Genomic DNA, 20,000 nt, shown 5'->3' with positions numbered 1-20,000 from the left:
TATGTTTCTCAGCTTCACCAGGAATTGGGCGGCGTCTTTCGAAATAGTTTTGCGGGCACGAATATGGTGTTTGTATCTGATCCAGTCGCCGTCAGGGAAGTTTTCGCAGCCGAGGGTCAATACCCTCGGCACTTCATCCCAGAGGCGTGGCTGCTGTACAACGAGGAGCGGCAGGCGCGGCGAGGAATTTTCTTCATGTGAGTGTTGGTGTGCTGCCCGTTACTGTGACCCTCATTGTTGTTCGTGGAGAGACTACAGTTTATTAAAAAAAATTATAAAAGTTTGAGTTGTGGAATACAAGGGGATGAAACAAACAAACAGAAAGTTACACTACTTCACTAAATAATTAGAATTCAACAAATGAAAAGTTAATGCGATTTTGGTGCTTTTCATCATCATTCGAAACTGCAAACACAATTGAAACGATCAGCAACGTCCCTCACTTCAAACGTCATGTACTTAGCTTTTTTATACTCTGTAATTGATGCGTACAGTACAGATGTTTCCTTAGGTGCCTCCCCCCGCCCCTCAGAGGGACGGGGGACACGCAGAAGGCATGTTGAAAATATTGCTGAACCGATCACCAACTCGTGCTCATGCACACATTATAACTCTCCAAACCTAGTGTTGTCGGCGGCCAGGCATTGTTATACTTCCATGACTGTTATTTACGACTTGTTGGCTACATAGCCAGAGGAAATCAGTTATTTTCAAGCCCCAGTTGTAGATTCTTGAAAAATACCTTCCGGTCTTAATCGGCATTCGTTCTTTCCTCATTCCTCTTCCCTTCTTCGTCCTTTACCTCTTCCTTCTTCAACCCCTCTTCGGGCTGAGAGTGACAATCGGCTATTGAAAAGAAGAAAAAGGATACTCCTCCTCCTCTAGCGTCAGGCCCAGTGCATGGCGTTGCCTACCCGACGGGTAGGCAACAGTTAATTCTTGAGGGCTTGTGCGTCCACGGTTCTGAGTTAGTACCTGCTATAATATTATACTATTATGTTATCATACTTTTACGCTAATTTATAATTATTGTTATTATTATTATTATTATTAATATTATTATTATTATTATTATTATTATTATTATTATTATTATTATTATTATTATTATTATTATTATTATTATTATTATTATTATTACTATTATTGTTTTTGTTACTACTACTAGTGCAACAACAATAACAGTAACTACTACTACTACTACCACCCACCAGGGATGGTGAAGAGTGGAAAAAGTACCGGAGTGTCCTGAACCGCCGGCTGCTGCGCCCCGGCCCACTGCTCCCGCACCTGCCCGCCGTGAGCCGCATCGCCGACGCCCTGGTGGACCGCTGGACCTCCCTCTTCGCCCACCGCCCCATACCAGACCTGGAGCGGGAGCTGTACCACTGGTCCCTGGAATGTGAGCTGATAATTATAGTATACTCCGTTAGTGCTCAGGTTTCAGGTCGGCCGTGGGTCCAGTCCAAGTTTCAGGTCCAAGGCCTGATGTATAACGTGGCTGATTGGTTAGATAGACAGTCATTTGTTTTTGTTTCGAGTCTTTTTTCCCTTTCTCTAGCTTCATATCGCCATTTTATTTGAAAGGTTATGATAAACGTTTCCCGTGTGTTAGATAACAAGACCTATAGGACTAATAAGAGTTTATACCAGGGATACAAACATTACAGTTGACCCCTTCCACTTGGGGGATGTGCAGGTACCGAGCTCCTAGTTTGTGAGGCTAATCTGTAAATAGACCGAACCTACCTCCACAACTTAATTCCTATGTTTTTTTTTTTTGTGGGAAAAGTAATTTGCGTTTTTTTCTCTTATTAAGTTGTTTTTGTCCTCGAATTCTCACCTTCGATGTAAAAAAAAAAAAAAAGTGCAGTATTCATCTCTATGAGATCCTCCAGTATTTATTTCCTTCCAAAACCCGCGAATGGTGAGGCGGCAGATATTGGGATTTACCTTTCTAGTCTTTTTAATGGCTGCTAAAATCTTGCTTCCACCAGCCCTGGGGGTGATGATCCTCGGAGACAGGCTGGGGCTGCTGAATGATGCTCCAAGAAGCGCCGAGGAGCAGCAGCGTCGGGCAGAAATGATGCGGTTCATTGACGCAATACACGGCATCTTCAAGGAGACCAGCGCTCTGGGGACCTTCCCGCCCGCGTTGGCCAAGGCTCTCCGCTTCCCCTCCTGGAGACGCTTGGTCAGCAGTCTCGATAAAGCCCTGGCCTCCGGTAGGTCACTCAGAGGGTCATGGGAGGGGCATGCAGGTCTCTCGGGCATGGGAGGGCTTCTCTCCATGTTCTGTAAGCCAGTGTGTTCTTCCTCTGCTTTGTTTCTTCCATTTGTTGTCCTGATATATATATATATATATATATATATATATATATATATATATATATATATATATATATATATATATATATATATATATATATAAAATGTTCATATTTATGTTAGCTTAGATAAGATTAATTTTACATTAAGTTGAATTAATTCAACATAGGGTTCCTGAGAAGGAGATGCCCTTTCATGCTCGTCCCTTAATTTCTCTTAAAATTTGGTTATTCTCCTATCTGTAATCTGACTGCCGGAACGATGCGAGTGTGTATTACCTAAAGTTTGTGTTCACATTACCCTTCCTTCCCCTTCGTAGCTGGTGGACACTGTAATCTGAAAATCCCACGTTTGATTTATCACACAGCAGCCTCTGGTGAAAGGCGAAGCGTTCTTTTGCCAACCACAGCCAGTTGACACGGCTCTTGTTGTCTTGCTTGGGGCTTGTGTCTTGTTCAGTCCTCTCACCAGCTTTTCTTCTTGATCTGAGTTTGCGTTCAGTCTTTGTGGAAGCCGTGGAAGAGGGTTGTGCTGCAGTAAGATTTTAGACTGTCTTTCTCACGTACCCTGCAGGCCAGGCACTCGTGTCGGCGGGGCTACTGGCGTCGCAGGAGGTGAGGGCGAGGGGCGACGACAACCACACACCATCCCTGCTCGACCACCTCCTGCACGACGACAAGCTGCAAGAACACGACATCCTTCTTCTCCTCACCGACCTCTTCCTCGCTGCGGCAGACACGGTTTGTAGTTCCTCTCCATTTCTCTTCTTCCTCTGACGTTACTTTAAGATAGACCCAATAAATTAATTTCAAATCAGTTACTCTTTCCCATTTTTGTACTTCCCCTTCTACTCCTCTTCCTCCTCCTTCTTTTTCATCTTCTCCATGTTTCTGGGATTATATGGAGACAACTCAAAAGAAGATTGCACCTTTGAAAGATTTCTTGGGGAAAATGTGGCTTGACTGTGTCGTGTATAATTGGTGGTCCGATTTTTCATGCGAATGCTTTATGGAAGGCGGTAGTATGGAAGATGGTAGACAAGCTTCACACGTTGCCAGATGATATAAAAGTAACACGATGGTATACACAATTGAATACGGTATGGTAAATACAACGATATAATGTATTTTTATTCATATTTTCATGTTGCGCGTCCGGGGTTTTCCGTTTAGCAAGCCTTTCACAAACATATATCCCATCATAGTACTACTTTCACTTCACTAACGAGCTGCTCACACACACACACACACACACACACACACACACACCTAAGACCAGCACCGTCACCACCACCACTATTATTACCACTCCCTCTCCTCATCCCTGCAGACATCCCACACCGCTGTCTGGGCGTTGTATCTCCTTGGTCGTCACCCGGAGACGGTCCAGCGTCTCCGCCAAGAGGTTTTAGATGCCACGGGCGGCACAGGGCGCGTGGAGGAAGAGCACCTGGCCGCCTTGCCCTACCTGAAGGGAGTGGTGAAGGAGACCCTCAGGTTGTACCCCGTGGCGCCCTTCCAAACCCGCGTGCTGCAGCGGAACACCAACCTCTTGGGATACGAAGTGCCCGCCGGGGTGAGTAAGCACGCTGAGGCACGCGACTAATCTTGATGACAGCCACGAGACTGGCAGCAGATAAAGGATCTTAGTGCAACACGGTGCTGTCTTTAATGCGTGTATTGACGTCTCCTTCCTCCTTCCGGCAGATGATGGTCGCCCTGTCGGTGTACACGATGGGCCGCGACCCAGCGATCTTCCCGAACCCAGACTGCTTTTCCCCGGACCGCTGGCTTCGTGATGGCCCCGCCCCCTCAGCTAATGCTCCGTGCCCCTTCAGTCCTGGCCCTGCCGCCCCACGCCCCCACTCCCACTCCTTCTTCCCGTTTGGCATCGGGTCTCGTTCCTGCATCGGGCGGCGGCTGGCCGAGAACGAACTGTACATGCTGCTGGCCAACCTGGTGACGAGGGCAGACCTTCGGGTCCTGAACCAGGTGGACATGGTGATCCGCATGGTGGGTGTGACGTCACAGCCATTGCAGGTACAGGTGGAACCCCTCACGCCGGCGACAGCCAATACTCGCCGCTAAGACTGGACAGAGGTGAGTCATAAGGAAAGAAGAGCAAGTAAGAGAGATTGTTTTAAGTCATGAACCAGAATCACACGTACGCCCAACATTTATTAGGTTTTATTCTGGAAAAAAAAATAACGAGATTTTGAGCAAGAATTCTAAGTACGATTTTTTTTTCTTCCTGTGATTGACTGGCTTACATGGGCACCACTTTTCTTAACCTGAAAAATACGTACACAGTTATTTGTATTATGGTCTGATGTCTGTGATCTTAGGTAAGCAGAGGGAAAGGTATACGCCTACTCGGTGCTCTGAAAAATCGGCACGTCTGTCAAAACTTCCATATAATAAATGAAAATGATTGTGGTAGAGTATGGATGTCACAGCTACCGTATCCTCATAGCATAGCATTTCAATAGCAAAACAGATCAAATGAAATACTTTTATATGATTATACAAGTAGCCGAAAAAATCCTTCCCGAAGTAAGTCTTATCATGGTCGTGGTGGTGAATGGGTGAGATATACATGTCTCTAATTTGGTGATAGTGACGTTGTGTGCGGCGGTAGGATGCGCCAATCGTTGAAATTATAGCCTCTTTGGTGAAGCAAGATCGAGGTACGGCGGAGTTAAAATTAATAAAACATAGAAAAACAGAGAAAGGAGGGATTCAAAGCAGTGTCTAAGCGAGTGAGTGGTTCGAGGCAGTTGATGAAGCATGAGGCAGGACGTTGTGAAAATGAATAAAACCTGGAAAAGCAGAGGAAGGAGAGAGTCAAAGCAGTATCTGAGGGAGGGAGTGGTTAGAGTCAATTGATGAAGAAAGTGGCAGGACGCAATTAAAGTGAATAAAACAGAAAAAAACTGAGAAAGGAGGGAGTCAAAGCAGTATCTGAGCGGGTGGTTCGAATCAGTTGGTGTGTCGAAGCGGGATATTTCTCTAGTTAAATAATTATTCCTGTGGGTGCAGCCTGACAACCATTATAAGATACCTATACAACCAGGAATCAATGGGAAATAAGCGAGGAGGTCGTGGTATGTACTATGTGTGTGTGTGTTTACTGAAAACCCTGTTGCACTTGGGTATTGAAAAAGACTCCTTCTGTGTATGCGGTCCTCTGTTAATTTCCATGGAGAGGCAAGCCCCTACTACCTACTAGCCCCCTTGAAATGGTAACCTAGCCTCTTTAAATGTTAACTTAGTTTCCCATAAATGGTAACCTAGTCCCCTGAAATTGTAACCTAGCCCCCTATAAGTGGTAACCTTGCCCCCTTTAAATGGTAACCTAGCCTCTTTAAATGTTAACTTAGTTCCCCATAAATGGTAACCTAGTCCCCTGAAATGGTAACCTAGCCCCCTATAAGTGGTAACCTAGCCCCCTTTAAATGGTAACCTAGCCCCCTTTAAATGGTAACCTAGCCTCTTTAAATGTTAACCTAGTTCCCCATAAATGTTAACCTAGTCCCCTGAAATGGTAACCTAGCCCCCTATAAATGGTAACCTAGCCCCCTTTAAATGGTAACCTAGCCCCCTTTAAATGGTAACCTTGCCCCCTTTAAATTGTAACCTAACCTCTTTTAAATGGTAACTTAGCCCCCTTTAAATGATACCCTAGCCCCCTTAAATGGTAAATAGTCCCCTTTGATTGGTACTAATCTAGCCCCCTTTAAATAGTAACTTAGCCCCTTTTAAATGATAGCCTAGCCTCCTTAAATTATTACTTAGCCCCCTTTGAATGGTAACCTAGCTCCCTATAAATGGTAACCTAGCCCCCTATAAATGATAACCTCGCCCCCTTTAAATGGTAACCTAGCCCCTTTAAATAGTAACCTAGCCCCCTATGAATGGTAACCTAGCCCCATTTAATGGTAACCCAGCCCCTTTAAATAGTAACCTAGCCCCTGTGAATTATAACCAGCTCCTTTAATTAATGATAACAGCCCCCTAATACCTATGAGTGTACATAAGTAATATATAACAATGAGTTAATGAGTGATAATGAGTTTGAAGAAGACAGCAGGTAAATACATATTGATACAAATAATAAGTGTGTGATGTTATTGTTAGACATTTATGTTAGATTGTATTCATGACAGAGTTGCTCTCGTCAAGTATGATTATATTTTGGTCAGGTATTGACAATTTGTGCCACTTTTTTCTTAGTAGATAACGGGCAGAGACCTAATGTGCTGACTGCAAACTCCTTATTTCCCATAAAATATAGGAATTCAAGGAATCGGTCAGAAATTGTGCAACTCTCGACAAGGCAGCCTCGTACCTATCACTTATTATTATCATTAAAGATTATGATATTAGTTAAAGAGGATTTTCTTTCATGATATGTAATATATTTGTAAACTGTTGTATTTTTGTACGGTACGTATATTTGTAGTAGCATTTATACAAGATTTAATCTCCATATACATTATACAATATGTACATACAATAGCCTTTGCACAGAAAGAAATCAAAATATAGTTTACCTGAAGATAAATAGAATCAAAGGTCATTTCCAAATGGGGCTGTTGCATCTTTGGTTGAATCCCATTGATTTATATTTGGCACTAAGAATAAAGTGCCTCCCCTTTTATGCCACATGTTTATATAGCAGCACAATCAGATAATTTTATAGACCTTTAACATAGCAGTTTGTTTACCTCTTCTAAATAAGTCATAAGGTAATAACAAGGTTGGTATTTCCAGTGAATGCTGCACCAGAGGCTCATGGAAGAAACCACACTGAATAATAGGCACTCCGTCACTACACCTGCCTGGTCCTAGTGTGCTGTGTCATAGACCTGTAACCAGCCTCGTTGATGTACAAAAGTAAGAGTAGATGTAGATCTGTCATGTGATGTAGATGTAGATGTTTTTTTTGTTTTACTTATACTGTACACATTATTTAGTAACGTTTTTAATGGCAAATAATTGTTAGTTTTCTTTAGAATATTTTATTGCAACTTGAACAACTTTTATAACATAAACCTTATTTTCATCATTCCAATTAAACAAGAGACCTCTTAGATTAGAGGAAGTATGTAATGTTGACCTTTCCTGTCCTGTCTGATATTCTGAAGATCCTATGATATAAAACATCCAGCTATTACCTGACAGCATATTTTCAATTTTTATTTTCTTCTTTACCAACATGTATGTCTTTATTTATGAAGTTTATCCTAGTGGTCATAGATCTTAGATTGTGGGGGTGAAGGGCATGAAGAAGAAGCTGACAGTGTGGGATAATAATGCAGAAGGGAAAGAAAGCTTACGGAATTGTAATATTAAGTCAGTCAGGAGTTAATAATATATTGAACATTAGACAGACAAACAATTGGGACATAAATCATTAATTTGATTGAAGGTCATGAAGTCAAGATTTTAAGGCAGCCACTCTTCATTTAAAAAAATTCAACTTAGGTGTTACATCAGTAGTGTCTGTGGTGCCGTGGTTAGCATGCCTAACATGATTCTGTGAGCCTGGGTTTGAATTGTCCTGATCAGTTGGTGCACAGCCCACCCAGCTGTTCATCCTTCCTGAGGAAAGTAAACTGTGATAGGCTGGATGATGCACTGGCTCTGTGTCTAGGTTTAATGGGTTCTCTCTCACCACAGGCTGAAAGGCCAATCATCACTGCTGACATGCATAGCAAATAGTGTATGCTCCAAACTTTACCTTAAAGTGGCAAAACCATTTTCCACATATTTCCACTCCCCATACATATGCTTTTTCTTCTATTCGGTGCTTATATGTACTCCTCTTGAAGACATTGGCAAAAAGAAACATGAGTTAATTTTGCATACATTATTTTTTTCTGATTTCAAACTTTATCCAGACCCCTTGATATATGAGGAAGTCCTTCCCTCATAAAGAAACAAAAGTGTGAGTTGCTTCCTCCTCCCATGTCTATCCCTTATTAATACAGTGTTTGTTATATAGTGGATGTATTAGAGGTCCCTCACTACTTAGGCCATCTATGAGGTGGCTTGTCTTTAGAGATGGTGTTCATATACAGCATCCCCGTGTTCTGGATTGACTATAGGAAAGATGGCACATTGTGATTCTTAAAGGGATTTTCACTGGTAAAAAAAAAAGTTATCGTAATGATTCCAAGTGCTTTGCATTTCCCATTATGTTCCACTTCATTTTCTGTTTTATTCTCAGAAAAGAGAGCTGTGGGAACCATGACTTTGTTGCAGAATGATTGAGCTGCTTGTTGTGATGGTGGACCTTTTAGTGATTGCTGGCAATTTTCATGAAGAAGTTCTGTCAATTATAAGCAGAGGGCCTGCCTAGTGTAATGTGATCATAGCCAACTTTAATTTTAAAGTATGGAAAAAATAGTTGATGCAGAAAAGAGGTCAGGAATCATGGCATTGATTCATAAAATTAAAAGAGGACAAACCCAAGTAAACTGAAATTGATAAATACTTTCTTTAAAAAAAGGTGTACCAAAAATGGATATGGAAAATTAAATTCACATTATCCTCACCAACAGGCAGAACATAATGAAAGTTGTAAGAGGCCTCAACAAAGTATGTGTTTGTAGTGACTGCAGAATGGTTAGATGTGAAACCAAGAATCAACCTGAGGAGAGAGAAAAATATATTGGTAAGAAAACCTTTTGCGAACGCAATTAAAGGGTAGGCGATGCATCTTGGTCACTATTCTTATTATTATAATTATTATTATTATAATTATTATTATGATTATTATTTATATATTTCTATTATTACTATTATTATTTTGTTAGTCCAGCACTAAATCTTTCATCACAATTTACAAGTGGTGTTTTAACAGAGATTTAAAACTTTAAATAAAAAGGTAGTGGATTTGTATAGCGTTACAATATCAAGTCCCTGCAACCCCTGAGGGCCTGCCATGCCTGTCCTGTAGCACTGCCACTACTCAACCCTTGACTGATAAGTAATAACACCAGATGTCCCTATTTCAAACCAGTAGTGAAGTGGACAAAATTGTAATTGTAGCTTGTTGGAGTGATAATTTTTCATATCTTGTCAATAAGGACTCCCAGAAGTAAATCGTTGATATAACCCTAGGCAAGCACAGTACCTTCCTTCACCCTTTTCACGTGTTGAGTGTACAATGCCCCCCAGTCCATCATTCCCTCCTGCCGACGACGAGTTCGATGCAGAACACAGCCGTGGCCAGTCCCAGCCCTCCGACCAGCACCACCGCCATGCCCTGCCGCCCAACACTACCCATTACTTTAGTGTTCGTTGAGGGAGACAAGATGAGCTCCTTTTTGAAATTCAATTAGTCAAAGAATTTTACATTGTCGGTGGAATTACATGAGGGATAGACAACGCATACTTATTTAGTAAGAGAATGACAAAAAATTCTTTGCCAGAGTGTAAAAAATCCTTACAAATCTAAGATTGTGGGCACGAGGGCAAGTATCACTGGCTGTATAAACGCAGGCACCATTATACTACTACTTTTACCACCACCACTACTACTTTTACTACTATACGCATCCATGCTTATCATTTAGCAAAGGCCTAACTCACCCAGAGGTTGTGCAGGGAGAGCGAGGTCATGGCAGTGGCGGAGGAGGGTGGGCGGTGGCACTCCCTGGGGCGGGGCACGTGCGCTGCCAGCCAGTACTTGTAGAGGCCGGCCTCCACTATGCCCGTGACCCTGCGCATACCAAGGCCTTGTTAGTGAGGTGGTTGACACGAGAAGGGAACTGAGTGTGAACAAGTGTGGGAGGAGGGATGATAGGGGGTTGACCTAGGGGGGAGGGGGGTATCAGCCTACGGATGCAAGGGAGTTGATCTGCGGGCGATGAGGCGGGTGAAGCGAAGGGACTGACCTGCGGGTAATGAGGGGGGTGAAGCGGAGGAGCTGACCTGCTTGTGATGAGGCGGGTGAAGCGGAGGGGCTGACCTGCTGGTGATGAGGGGGGTGAAGGAGAGGGGCTGACCTGCTGGTGATGAGGGGGGTGAAGCTGAGGCGCTGACCTGCTTGTAATGAGGCGGGTGAAGCGGAGGGGCTGACCTGCTGGTGATGAGGGGGGTGAAGCGGAGGGGCTGACCTGCTGGTGATGAGGTGGGTGAAGGAGGGGCTGACCTGCTGGTGATGAGGGGGTGAAGGAGAGGGCTGCCCTGCTGGTGATGCGGGGGGTGACGCAGAGGGGCTGACCTGCTGGTGATGAGGGGGGTGAAGTGGAGGGGCTGACCTGCTGGTGATGAGGGGGGTGAAGGAGAGGGGCTGACCTGCTGGTGATGAGGGGGGTGAAGCGAAGGGACTGACCTGTGGGTGATGAGGGGGTGAAGGAGAGGGCTGACCTGCTGGTGATGAGGGGGTGAAGCGGAGGAGCTGACCTGCTGGTCCTGAGGGGGGTGAAGCGGAGGGGCTGACCTGCGGGTAATGAGGGGGGTGAAGGGGAGGGGCTGACCTGCTGGTGATGAGGGGGGTGAAGCAGAGGGGCTGACCTGTGGGTAATGAGGGGGGTGAAGGGGATGGGCTGACCTGCTTTTGATGAGGGGGGTGAAGCGAAGGGCCTGACCAGGGGGTAATGAGGGGGGTGAAGGGGAGGGGCTGACCTGCTGGTGATGAGGGGGGTGAAGCGGAGGGGCTGACCTGCTTGTGATGAGGCGGGTGAAGCGGAGGGGCTGACCTGCTTGTGATGAGGCGGGTGAAGCGGAGGGGCTGACCTGCTTGTGATGAGGGGGGTGAAGGGGAGGGGCTGACCTGCTTGTGATGAGGTGAGTGAAGCGGAGGGGCTGACCTGCTGGTGATGAGGGGGGTGAAGTGGAGGGGCTGACCTGCTTGTGATGAGGCGGGTGAAGCGGAGGGCCTGACCTGCTTGTGATGAGGGGGGTGAAGGAGAGGGGCTGACCTGCTGGTGATGAGGGGGGTGAAGCAGAGGGGCTGACCTGCTTGTGATGAGGAGGGTGAAGTGGAGGGGCTGACCTGCTTGTGATGAGGGGGGTGAGGGGGCTACCCTTCTGGCCGATCATGCAGTGGTTGGTGGCGATGAAGTTCTGGCGGGACTTGTAGAAGTGGCAAGTCGCTGCAGTGAAGTAAAGGTGTTTATTTGTTGATTGGTACATGTATGCTTCAATGATGAAATTGTTCTTAAAGATGATGCGGTTTATAAAAGCTGTATTCTATCAGTGATGATAAAGACTACCGGAAATACATTCTCACGCTCACAACATAACTTCAAAATTTGGATGTTTCCTGTCCTGTGTGTAGCTCTGCCTGTGGTGCTTACTTGTGGTGATGAAGTCGTGCGCCATGAGCGTGTCAGCGAGGAGTGACGTGGTCACGACCACCTGTTCACCCCGCTTCACCTGGTGCATGAGGTCAGCGTCAAAGAGAGAACCTGGCCAGAACCTGAGGCGGCCCACGGCGTGCAGCCTGCGCAGTGCCCGCACCTCGGCGGAGGAGTCTCGCTGGCAGGGGTGTGGAGGAGTAAGAGGCGGAGCCTTAGGACGGCCAGTGACTCACGTAGTCAATGCAAATGCAACTCATAGGTTTTGTCCCATTATCACCTCACATCAATGTCATATTTGGTGGGACCAAACCTAAGACTTACTCAAGTGAACACCGGGGCACTAAACGGAGACTACATAATATGATCACATGTTAAGGACTTAATTTCTTGATGCCCTTCCTATGACACCCAGTTTGTTTATGTAGGAACTGCCTTTCTGTCAGTAAGCTTGATTATATACAGGAGAAAAAAAATTGCATCCCGACCTTGATTTGTGACTCACAGCCATGGCCTCGGCGAGGACGGTGTCTGTCTTAACGCTGACTCCAAGGTCTGGCCGCTGCAGTAAATCCTGCAAGGACTGAACGGGCGTGGGGGCGCGCCGCACCGCCAGGAGGGACGTGAGGTGCCCGGCGTAGGCCCAGCCAACCACCGCCGCCACCACCACCCAGCCACCCAGCACCGCCCGCTCGCTCCAGCCCACTGTTGTCCATGTGACATCTGCCTTGACACACACACAGGCACACACTCATCAATACCTTCAATACGGTGCTGGGAAGCTAACAGTTACAACACGCTTTCACATTTTGGTATTGCACACTAAACTTGGCCTTTAACATTCAGTTATTTTAATGTCTCATGTGAAGCATCCCGAACACCGTCTCCTCACCTGGTATAGTTTTCCCGCGGGTTATGAGTTCCCCGCTCCGCCAACCCACCTTGGTTTGTGATGACTTGCATCTGGCTGAACAACGTCCTCACGCCCCTCCAGCCGAGGCAAACGCCCCTAGGCTTTGCAGTGAGCAGCATTGCGGCAGTCCACACCGCCAGGCCTGCCCCCAGCAGGCCAATCCACAGCGGGGGCGCCAGTACGTACAGGAAACACCAGGGATCAACTTCTGCCGTGCCCTTGCTGGCCAGGATGCAACGGTAGTCAAAGAAGAAGGACGGAGTGAAGTCGACGGCTTGAGCCCTATTCTCTGTTCGACCAAACGGCCCGAGAGCGAGGTCTGCTTCCTGTGAACACAACCTTTCTGTAAATAATACTCTTCTAGGAGTAGAATTATAGCAACAGTACGTCCCCCCCCCCCCCCTGGTGTCCCGTTTTCACGCTTTTATACAGTGTATGTATACCTTTCTGTTGACCATGCCCACCATCCCCGTCCAGGAGCCGTTGGGCAGTCTGGAGCCCCACGCCCCGTCTTCCGGCTGGACCAGTTTGTACCTGCCGACAGCACGGGTGCATTAAGACTTCGCCATGTGAAAGGGAGGCTGCAAGGCAAGACATGGGGTGATTTGAGGCAACTGTCTTACGTAAAGTTGAGCTTCTCAGCGAGGATGTTTATCATATTGGCCATGGGTCCACTGATGGTTTGGAGGCGACTGTTCTCGTCGGTTGTCCCGTCCGCTGGCGGGCGGAAGAAGACGTGAGGCGGCCACTCCTCCGCCGCCACCACCAGCGAGGCTCCGTCCCGGAACCTAGAGTGCAACATCGGAAGGAAGTTTAACGTTTTGTTCTTGCATCCTTCTCATAAGTAACGGTTCAGGCTCTTTAGGGTAGGAGGAGTAACTTGGCTGTTTTAAAAGATGTCTTTGGTCTCAGTCAGGGGCTGAATGTCTGAATTATATAGTGCAACGTTGAACTCTTCAATGATTTTAATGCTTTTGTCCGTTTTTATTTTCCTTTTTACTTAGTGCAGCTACAATCATAATTTTAGTGAAGTTTTCGTTAATTTCTTTAACGTTAAGATTTTCTTCACTGGTAAGGTTTACATATCTGTTGTGTGTAGATTGAATGGGTGACCCTGATCGCCACCGTATAGTCAAACACTCCTTCGCTGCCGGGCTCCAGGGACCAGGGGCCGTTGACTGAATCTTCTGGTCATTTCAGGAGTGGGACAATCAGTACCCCAGTGTGGTGAGAGGAACACTTTTTGTCAGGCTATTACTGGTAGGCCCTTATACTGTAATTTGGTTGTACTTGACTATCATTGTCCTGTTAGGTCGTTCCAGCCTGTTCACATGGTCAAGGTATGTTGATAAGAGTTATGTTGGTAGTGATAACGGTAATCACATCTGATAGTGAAATATTTTGGATGACGTTGGAAGAGAACATTTGTACGTCATCGCCTAAACTTAGCCCTAAAGGACATTAAAATATTTGTTGCTCCTGCATTCCTTTCCTCTATCCTTCCTCTCCTCTCCTCTACCCTCTCTTCCTCCTTTTCTCCCACTCCTTCCCTCAACGATTTTGATGATTTTGTCCGTCTTTTTTTCCTTTTTACTTAGTGCAGCTACAGTCATAATTTCAGTGAAGTTTTCGTTAATTTCTTTAATGTTAAGATTTTTTTCACTGGTAAGGTTTGCATATCATATTCTTTTTTCCCTCCATCCATCCTCGCCCTCCTTTCTCTCTTTCCTTCTTCCTTCCTTCCTTCTTTTCTTTAGTACCGCCGCATGAGAGTCGTGTATTCCGTTACCTGAAGGTGTTGGGGTTTAGGGCCATAGCGTTGCGGGTCCCTGGGTCTTGGAGGACTTCCCGGAGCGGAGGAACCATCTCTCCTGCGGTGTCCTGAAGCGAATGGTGACTGAGAGTGAAATGCAAGTGCACGGCGGCGTAACGTGCATATGGATGAGAGAGCGGGGTGGGTGGGTGGGGGGGTGGGGGGGGGAGGGGGGGACAGGTGTTGGGTCTCCTCGGTGTGTGTCAAAATACCTTTCTTTGCGCAGGCCTTGTGTGTGTGTGTGTGTGTGTGTGTAAGAGAGAGAGAGAGAGAGAGAGAGAGAGAGAGAGAGAGAGAGAGAGAGAGAGAGAGAGAGAGAGAGAGAGAGAGAGAGAGAGAGAGAGAGAGAGAGAGAGAGAGAGAAGTAAGGTTGGATCTGGGTCATAATAATCATCTTATCAAAACCTTATTAACTGTAACAGGCTTCGAACCCAAATTACTACCGGAACCTGTCACAGCGTAGGGGCGGCAGCAGGGTGGGTAGGCAGGTGTACTCACGGCCCCTCACCTCGTAATGACCACGCTGATACAGGAACAAGGACGATGGGGAACTTTGCTATGTATGCGATGCTTTCGTTATGAGGTCGCTCACGTCCTCGCCGCTATAACGTAACACTATACCGTTGATGAGGAACCTGTGTGTCTTGCCTCGCCGCACCTCTCTTAATGGTTTTCGCTAACAGGTAAACGTAATGACACCTTGTTTGAAGCGTTTCTGCTGTCTCCTATATCGTCCGTGAATGGGAGATACACTTTTGGCCTTAATTAATGCACACACACACACACACACACACACACACACACACACACACACACACACACACACACACACACACCTTAACAAGCACAGTGAAGAAGAAAAAAAGAAAATCCGGCTGCAGGTGAAGTTTTAAAAGTGGAGTAAAATAATGAAATGTTGCCGGTGAAGTAGTGTGTGTGTGTGTGTGTGTGTGTGTGTGTGTGTGTGTGCTTCCTTTCTTTCTTCCTTCTCCTTCTATTCTTCCTTCTTTCATTCATTCGTTTTTCCTTCCCTTCCTCCTTCCTTATCTTCCTTCCTTTCCCCCTCCTCTCCTTCCTCTGTTTCTTCCTTTTTCTCTTCTGTGTGTGTGTGTGTGTGTGTGTGTGTGTGTGCAAATCAAGTTTTCTTTAGGTTTTCATTTGACTTCGGACGTGCTAATGGTTGTTATCCTGCAGCGAAAGTGTTACCAATAAGGAAGGCCAAGCTTATAGACCATTAAGTGCAGTAACAGCTCCGGACTCGTATTCGGAAACGTATCGACTCGCTGTACGCCTGTTCCAAAAGCCTCTCGTAGAAGTTATTGGGATTTCCATGGACTGCTTTGACGATTTTTTTTTTTACAGCTAAAGAAACAGTACAAGGGCAACAAAAAAAGGTGTAAATAATAAGAAAAGCCCGCCAATCGGTGCTCCTACAGAGACAAAAGTAGTGAGCGGCCAAAAGAGAGGTTAATTGAGGGAGGAGAGGTTTTACACGACTTTTGCATATTGAACGGGGAAAATACCCTTGAAAGCCCGGCTCATCTTCTCTTCCTTCCAATCTCACATCCTTCCTCCCTCCTTTCCTCCCACGCATTACATCTTTCCTTCCTCTCTTATCTTCCTTCCTTCCTCTTTGTCTTCCTTCCTTACATTCTCACATCTTTTCTCCCGCCTATTTTTTTTAACAATCTTCCAATCTCACATCCTTCCTTCCTCCTTCCCTCCCACGCATTACATATTTCCTTCCTTTCTTATCTTCCCTCCTTCCTCTCTTGTCTTCCTTCCTTACATCCTCACATCTTTTCTCCCTCCTTTTTCCTGCGATTGGATAGGTTAAGGGTGTCATGTTACCTAATTATTGGAGGTCGACAAAGATCCCGTATGCATGAGTACCGCCTCCGCACCTGGCAAAGTCCTCGTCTATACATGTGTTGAGGTGTTTCCCAGGTGCCTGGAGCCAGGACCCAGAGCGGAAATACTTGAATGCTGCGTGGGAAGTCTTAGCATAGCCCCGTCTTATGTTGTGCTGTTGTGGGAAGGACACAGAAGGAAGGAAGGAGGAGGAGGAGAAGGAAGGAGGAGGAAAGGAAGTAAAGAAAGGAAGATAAGGAAGGAGAAAAGAGAAGGTAGAAAGAAGGAAATAAGGAAGATAGGAAGGAGGAAAGAGAGAAAGTGAGGTGAACATGAAAGGAAGGAAAACAGAAAAGAAGGAATGAAGGAAGGAAGGAAGAAAGGAAGGGGAGAAAAGGCGGAAGAGAGAGAGGTAGAGGGAAGCGTAAATTGAATGGAGAGAGGAAGGATGGAAGAAAGCGAAGAAGAAATGAAGAAAAAATAGGAAGGAGGAAAGAATTGAAGGAATGAAGGAAAAAAAAGAAAGTAGGAGGATGAGGAGATGATAAAATGAAGAAGAAGGAAAATAGAAAAGGAAGAAAGGAAGGAAATAGGAGGAAGGGTGGAGAACGGAACGGGGGAGGAAAAGAAGAGAGGAAGAAAGGGAGAAAGATGGAAAGAAAGTATGCGTAGAAGGAAAGAAAGAGGAGGGAATGTATAAAGGAAGGAAGAAATGAAGAAAGAAAGGAAGGGAGGGGAAAAGGAATGAATGAAAGGAGAAAGAAAGGAATGAAAAGGAAGAGAGAAAGAAAGGAAGAAGATGAAGAAGGGAAGAATGGTGGAGGGGAGAAAGACAGGTAGGCAACAATCAAGGTCGTTCTTATCGGGCATTCAAATCATGTCTTCCCCTCCTTCCTTCCTTCCTTCCTTCTTCTCTTCCTCCTTTCCTTTACCTTCCCGGCGCTCAGGAAAGCCGGTATTGGCAAACGCTCCCACCCCTCACATCACCTAAATAAAAGGAGGGAGGGTGGGGAACGGAAGGAAGGGAGAAAGAAAAGGAGAACGAAAGGAAGGAAGGAAGGGAGGAGCAGTAGAGAGAGAGAGAGAGAGAGAGAGAGAGAGAGAGAGAGAGAGAGAGAGAGAGAGAGAGAGAGAGAGAGAGAGAGAGAGAGAGAGAGAGAGAGAGAGAGAGAGAGAGAGAGAGAGAGAGAGAGAGAGAGAGAGAGAGAGAGAGAGATTTAGCATAACGTTGCGAAAGGGAGGTGAATTAACTAAGGATATCTCATTATGTTAATAGAAAGTCTCATTTAACAAGGAAGAATAGATAATTTTTCTGAGTCAAGACGTTATAACTGTTCGGGGTGTTGTTACGTTAGGTTAGGCTGAGGTATGGAATGAATACAAGTGTTGTGTATTCAAATACGAATACTTCGACTTCCAACGAGTATGCAAACACATTCGTATAAGCTGAATTGGTTTGAATTCTAATACAAATACGAATACTTCTTGAACGTATTCATGACAACACCCAAGAAAAGAAAAAGTGAATATTTTTAGGTATCAGGAACTTTTACGACTCAACAGGTGCGCATTTCAGGTAAAAACTACACGACATTCACCTGTAATTAATATGCATCACCCAGGCAGACACACACACAGATTTCTCAAGTAAAAAAGTGTTTATTCCCAAGGTAACGAGCGTGGAATTCTTAACAAGTGCACACACACACACACACACACACACACACACACACACACACACACACACACACACACACACACACACACACACACACACACCTTATGCAGCAATCACAGAACGTTTACATCATTTAGGTATTTCGTCCTCTGTTCGGTACTCATTCCTCAACTTTCCCTGTTATTTAATGCATATTCCCAAGGCAAGGATAACTTTTAACTCTCAACAGCCGACAGTAACACCTCATTCGCAACATACATTTGAATTAACAAGGTAGAGAGTGGCACATATTATTCCCTCATTAACAGGTACGTTCACTATTTCCAATCAAACGGGAACACCGGAGTCTCAGCAGGTATACATTTTATCTTACATTAACTGCACACCTTTCCCATGAGACATTTACACAGGTAGACAGATATACAGGTAGACAGATATACAGATAGACATGTATCCACAGGTAGATATACAGGTAGACATATTCACAGGTAGATAGTTGCACGGACATACTAAGTAGCAGACGAATATTCCCAAGATAGATATAGAAGCAGATATATAGGTAGACATTTATTCACAGGTAGATATACAGGTAGACAGACACACAGGTAGATAGTTGCACGGACAAACCAAGTACCAGGTAAATATTCCCAAGGCAACATTAATTCTGGACCCCCGAGGTTGGAGGTACATAACCCCCGTGTAATAATTCATCCCTCGCCTTATTGGACAGCCACCTGGGGTTAGGTTACGGGTCCCCCAGGTATTAAGTGTACATCCTTGGGGGAAACAGGCAGCAAACATATACATACATACATACACATACATACATACATACATACATACACATATACCTAACCTTCTTTCCTACTTACCTATCTACCTACCTTCATACCTACCTACCTACCTACCTGCCTACCTACCTACCTACCTGCCTACATACATACATACATACATACATACATACGTTCCACGGTCCAGAGGCAGGTCATGCATATTCCCAAAGTCGTGTTAGTGGTATCAGAATATAACCTTTGTCGGCAAATAAACAAAGCTGCATGCAAGCCGTTCTGGACAAAAATAAGAGAATGATCTGAATAAAAAGCGGAACACGACAAAGGTTGGGATGAAAGTGTTAACAGGCCTAAAAAGGGGATTTCATGTGACCTCCTAGTATTGGTATTCACATCTTTCTGCTCCTTCGTGGCTGCCAGATGGCGTGGAAGCTTCCCTGATGGAGTATGTCGTGTGCAAGTCAGGTGTGCGAGATATTTTTGTCTTTCCACCAAGAATTCCGCTGTTTGTGCCTGTGACGGAACGGAGGTTATGCGGTACGGAAACAAACGTATATACTTAGGAAATCACCGTCGAAATATACTTTGAAGACCATGAGATCCCGAAGAGCCTTGGATCCACACTCTCAAACATATCAAGCTCCTATTACGACTATTCTCCAAGGCAACAGAGAAGGTTAACCGGATTTTCATGGGTGATAATATGAAGAGGAAGGAAAATAGAAAAGGAAGGAAATAGAAGGAGGAAGGGTGGAGAACGGAACGGGGGAGGAAAAGAAGAAAGAAAGGAAGGGAGAAAGATGCAAAGAAACAACATTGCCAGATTGTCTTACTCAGTCTCTTATATTTACCGACTTTCAAACCAAAAACTGTCTCGTGGACCCCAATAAGGAGATTCACTTATAATTATCGTTAAAATAGTTAATTCCTGATGTTTCTTGGCAATAGTTAGGCGTCAGAAACCGGTAAATACAATGCTCTGAGTACGACAATCTGGCAACGGTGGAAAGAAAGTATGCATGGAAGAATAGAAAGGGGAGGGAATGTAGAAAGGAAGGAAGATGAGGAAGGAAGCAAAGGAAGGGAGTTTATCTATCTAGTTTAGGGTGCAGAGGTCGTGGAAAACCATCACTATGCATGGAAGAAAAGAAAGATGAGGGAATGTATAAAGGAAGGAAGATGAGGAAGAAAGGAAGGAAGCAAAAGAAGGGAGTTTATCTATCTAGTTTAGGGTGCAGAGGTCGTGGAAAACAATCACTATAGCATCACGAAACAGTCCATGAAAAGCCCAGGAACTTCCACGAGAGGCTTTTAAA

General features: G+C 45.2%; 2 protein-coding genes across 5 annotated transcripts in view; one reads left to right on the top strand and one right to left on the bottom strand.

Annotated features, from left to right (window-relative positions):
* The window catches only part of LOC127004187 (cytochrome P450 315a1, mitochondrial-like), a 9,381-nt gene extending 878 nt beyond the window's left edge, over positions 1–8,503 (top strand). Inside the window, exons 1-7 of the mRNA XM_050871681.1 lie at positions 1–197; positions 1,215–1,402; positions 1,998–2,225; positions 2,902–3,068; positions 3,658–3,903; positions 4,035–4,427; positions 7,101–8,503. The exon at positions 1–197 is cut by the window's left edge and continues 878 nt beyond it. Of these exons, the coding sequence (XP_050727638.1) occupies positions 1–197; positions 1,215–1,402; positions 1,998–2,225; positions 2,902–3,068; positions 3,658–3,903; positions 4,035–4,415 (1,407 nt within the window). The 3' untranslated portion in view covers positions 4,416–4,427; positions 7,101–8,503. The remainder of the gene's footprint in view (positions 198–1,214; positions 1,403–1,997; positions 2,226–2,901; positions 3,069–3,657; positions 3,904–4,034; positions 4,428–7,100) is intronic.
* On the bottom strand, positions 7,895–14,435 carry LOC127004188 (glutamate receptor ionotropic, kainate 5-like). 4 transcript variants are annotated; one of them, XR_007757681.1, is made up of 11 exons: positions 14,341–14,435; positions 13,175–13,339; positions 12,995–13,085; positions 12,580–12,877; positions 12,144–12,361; positions 11,639–11,819; positions 11,335–11,434; positions 9,927–10,056; positions 9,469–9,600; positions 8,888–8,982; positions 7,895–7,931 (listed from the first exon to the last, which is right to left on the bottom strand). XR_007757681.1 is itself a non-coding variant. In XM_050871683.1 (10 exons), the coding sequence occupies exons 1-9, from the start codon at positions 14,415–14,417 to the stop codon at positions 9,517–9,519; spliced, it is 1,302 nt and encodes a 433-aa protein (XP_050727640.1). In that variant the 5' UTR covers positions 14,418–14,435; the 3' UTR covers positions 8,848–8,982; positions 9,469–9,516. The 4 variants fall into 4 exon arrangements, 3 of the variants coding, with proteins under 3 accessions (XP_050727640.1, XP_050727639.1, XP_050727641.1); XM_050871683.1 differs by lacking the exon at positions 7,895–7,931 and having other exon boundaries at positions 8,848–8,982; positions 11,639–11,760; positions 12,127–12,361; XM_050871682.1 differs by lacking the exon at positions 7,895–7,931 and having other exon boundaries at positions 8,848–8,982.
* Positions 14,436–20,000: the final 5,565 nt, after the last annotated feature.

This window comes from Eriocheir sinensis, chromosome 27, assembly GCF_024679095.1.
Source record: "Eriocheir sinensis breed Jianghai 21 chromosome 27, ASM2467909v1, whole genome shotgun sequence".
NCBI lineage: Eukaryota > Metazoa > Arthropoda > Malacostraca > Decapoda > Varunidae > Eriocheir > Eriocheir sinensis.
This window is presented reverse-complemented; position numbering and strand designations above follow the sequence as displayed.

Coding starts and splice junctions, on each gene's coding strand:
- LOC127004188 (XM_050871682.1), bottom strand. CDS start 14,417: ATGGTTCCTCCGCTCCGGGAAGTCCTCCAAGACCCAGGGACCCGCAAC. Junction 13,340..14,340: donor CTAAACCCCAACACCTTCAG/GTAACGGAATAC, acceptor GTTGCACTCTAG/GTTCCGGGACGGAGCCTCGC. Junction 12,878..12,994: donor TGGGCATGGTCAACAGAAAG/GTATACATACAC, acceptor TTGTGTTCACAG/GAAGCAGACCTCGCTCTCGG.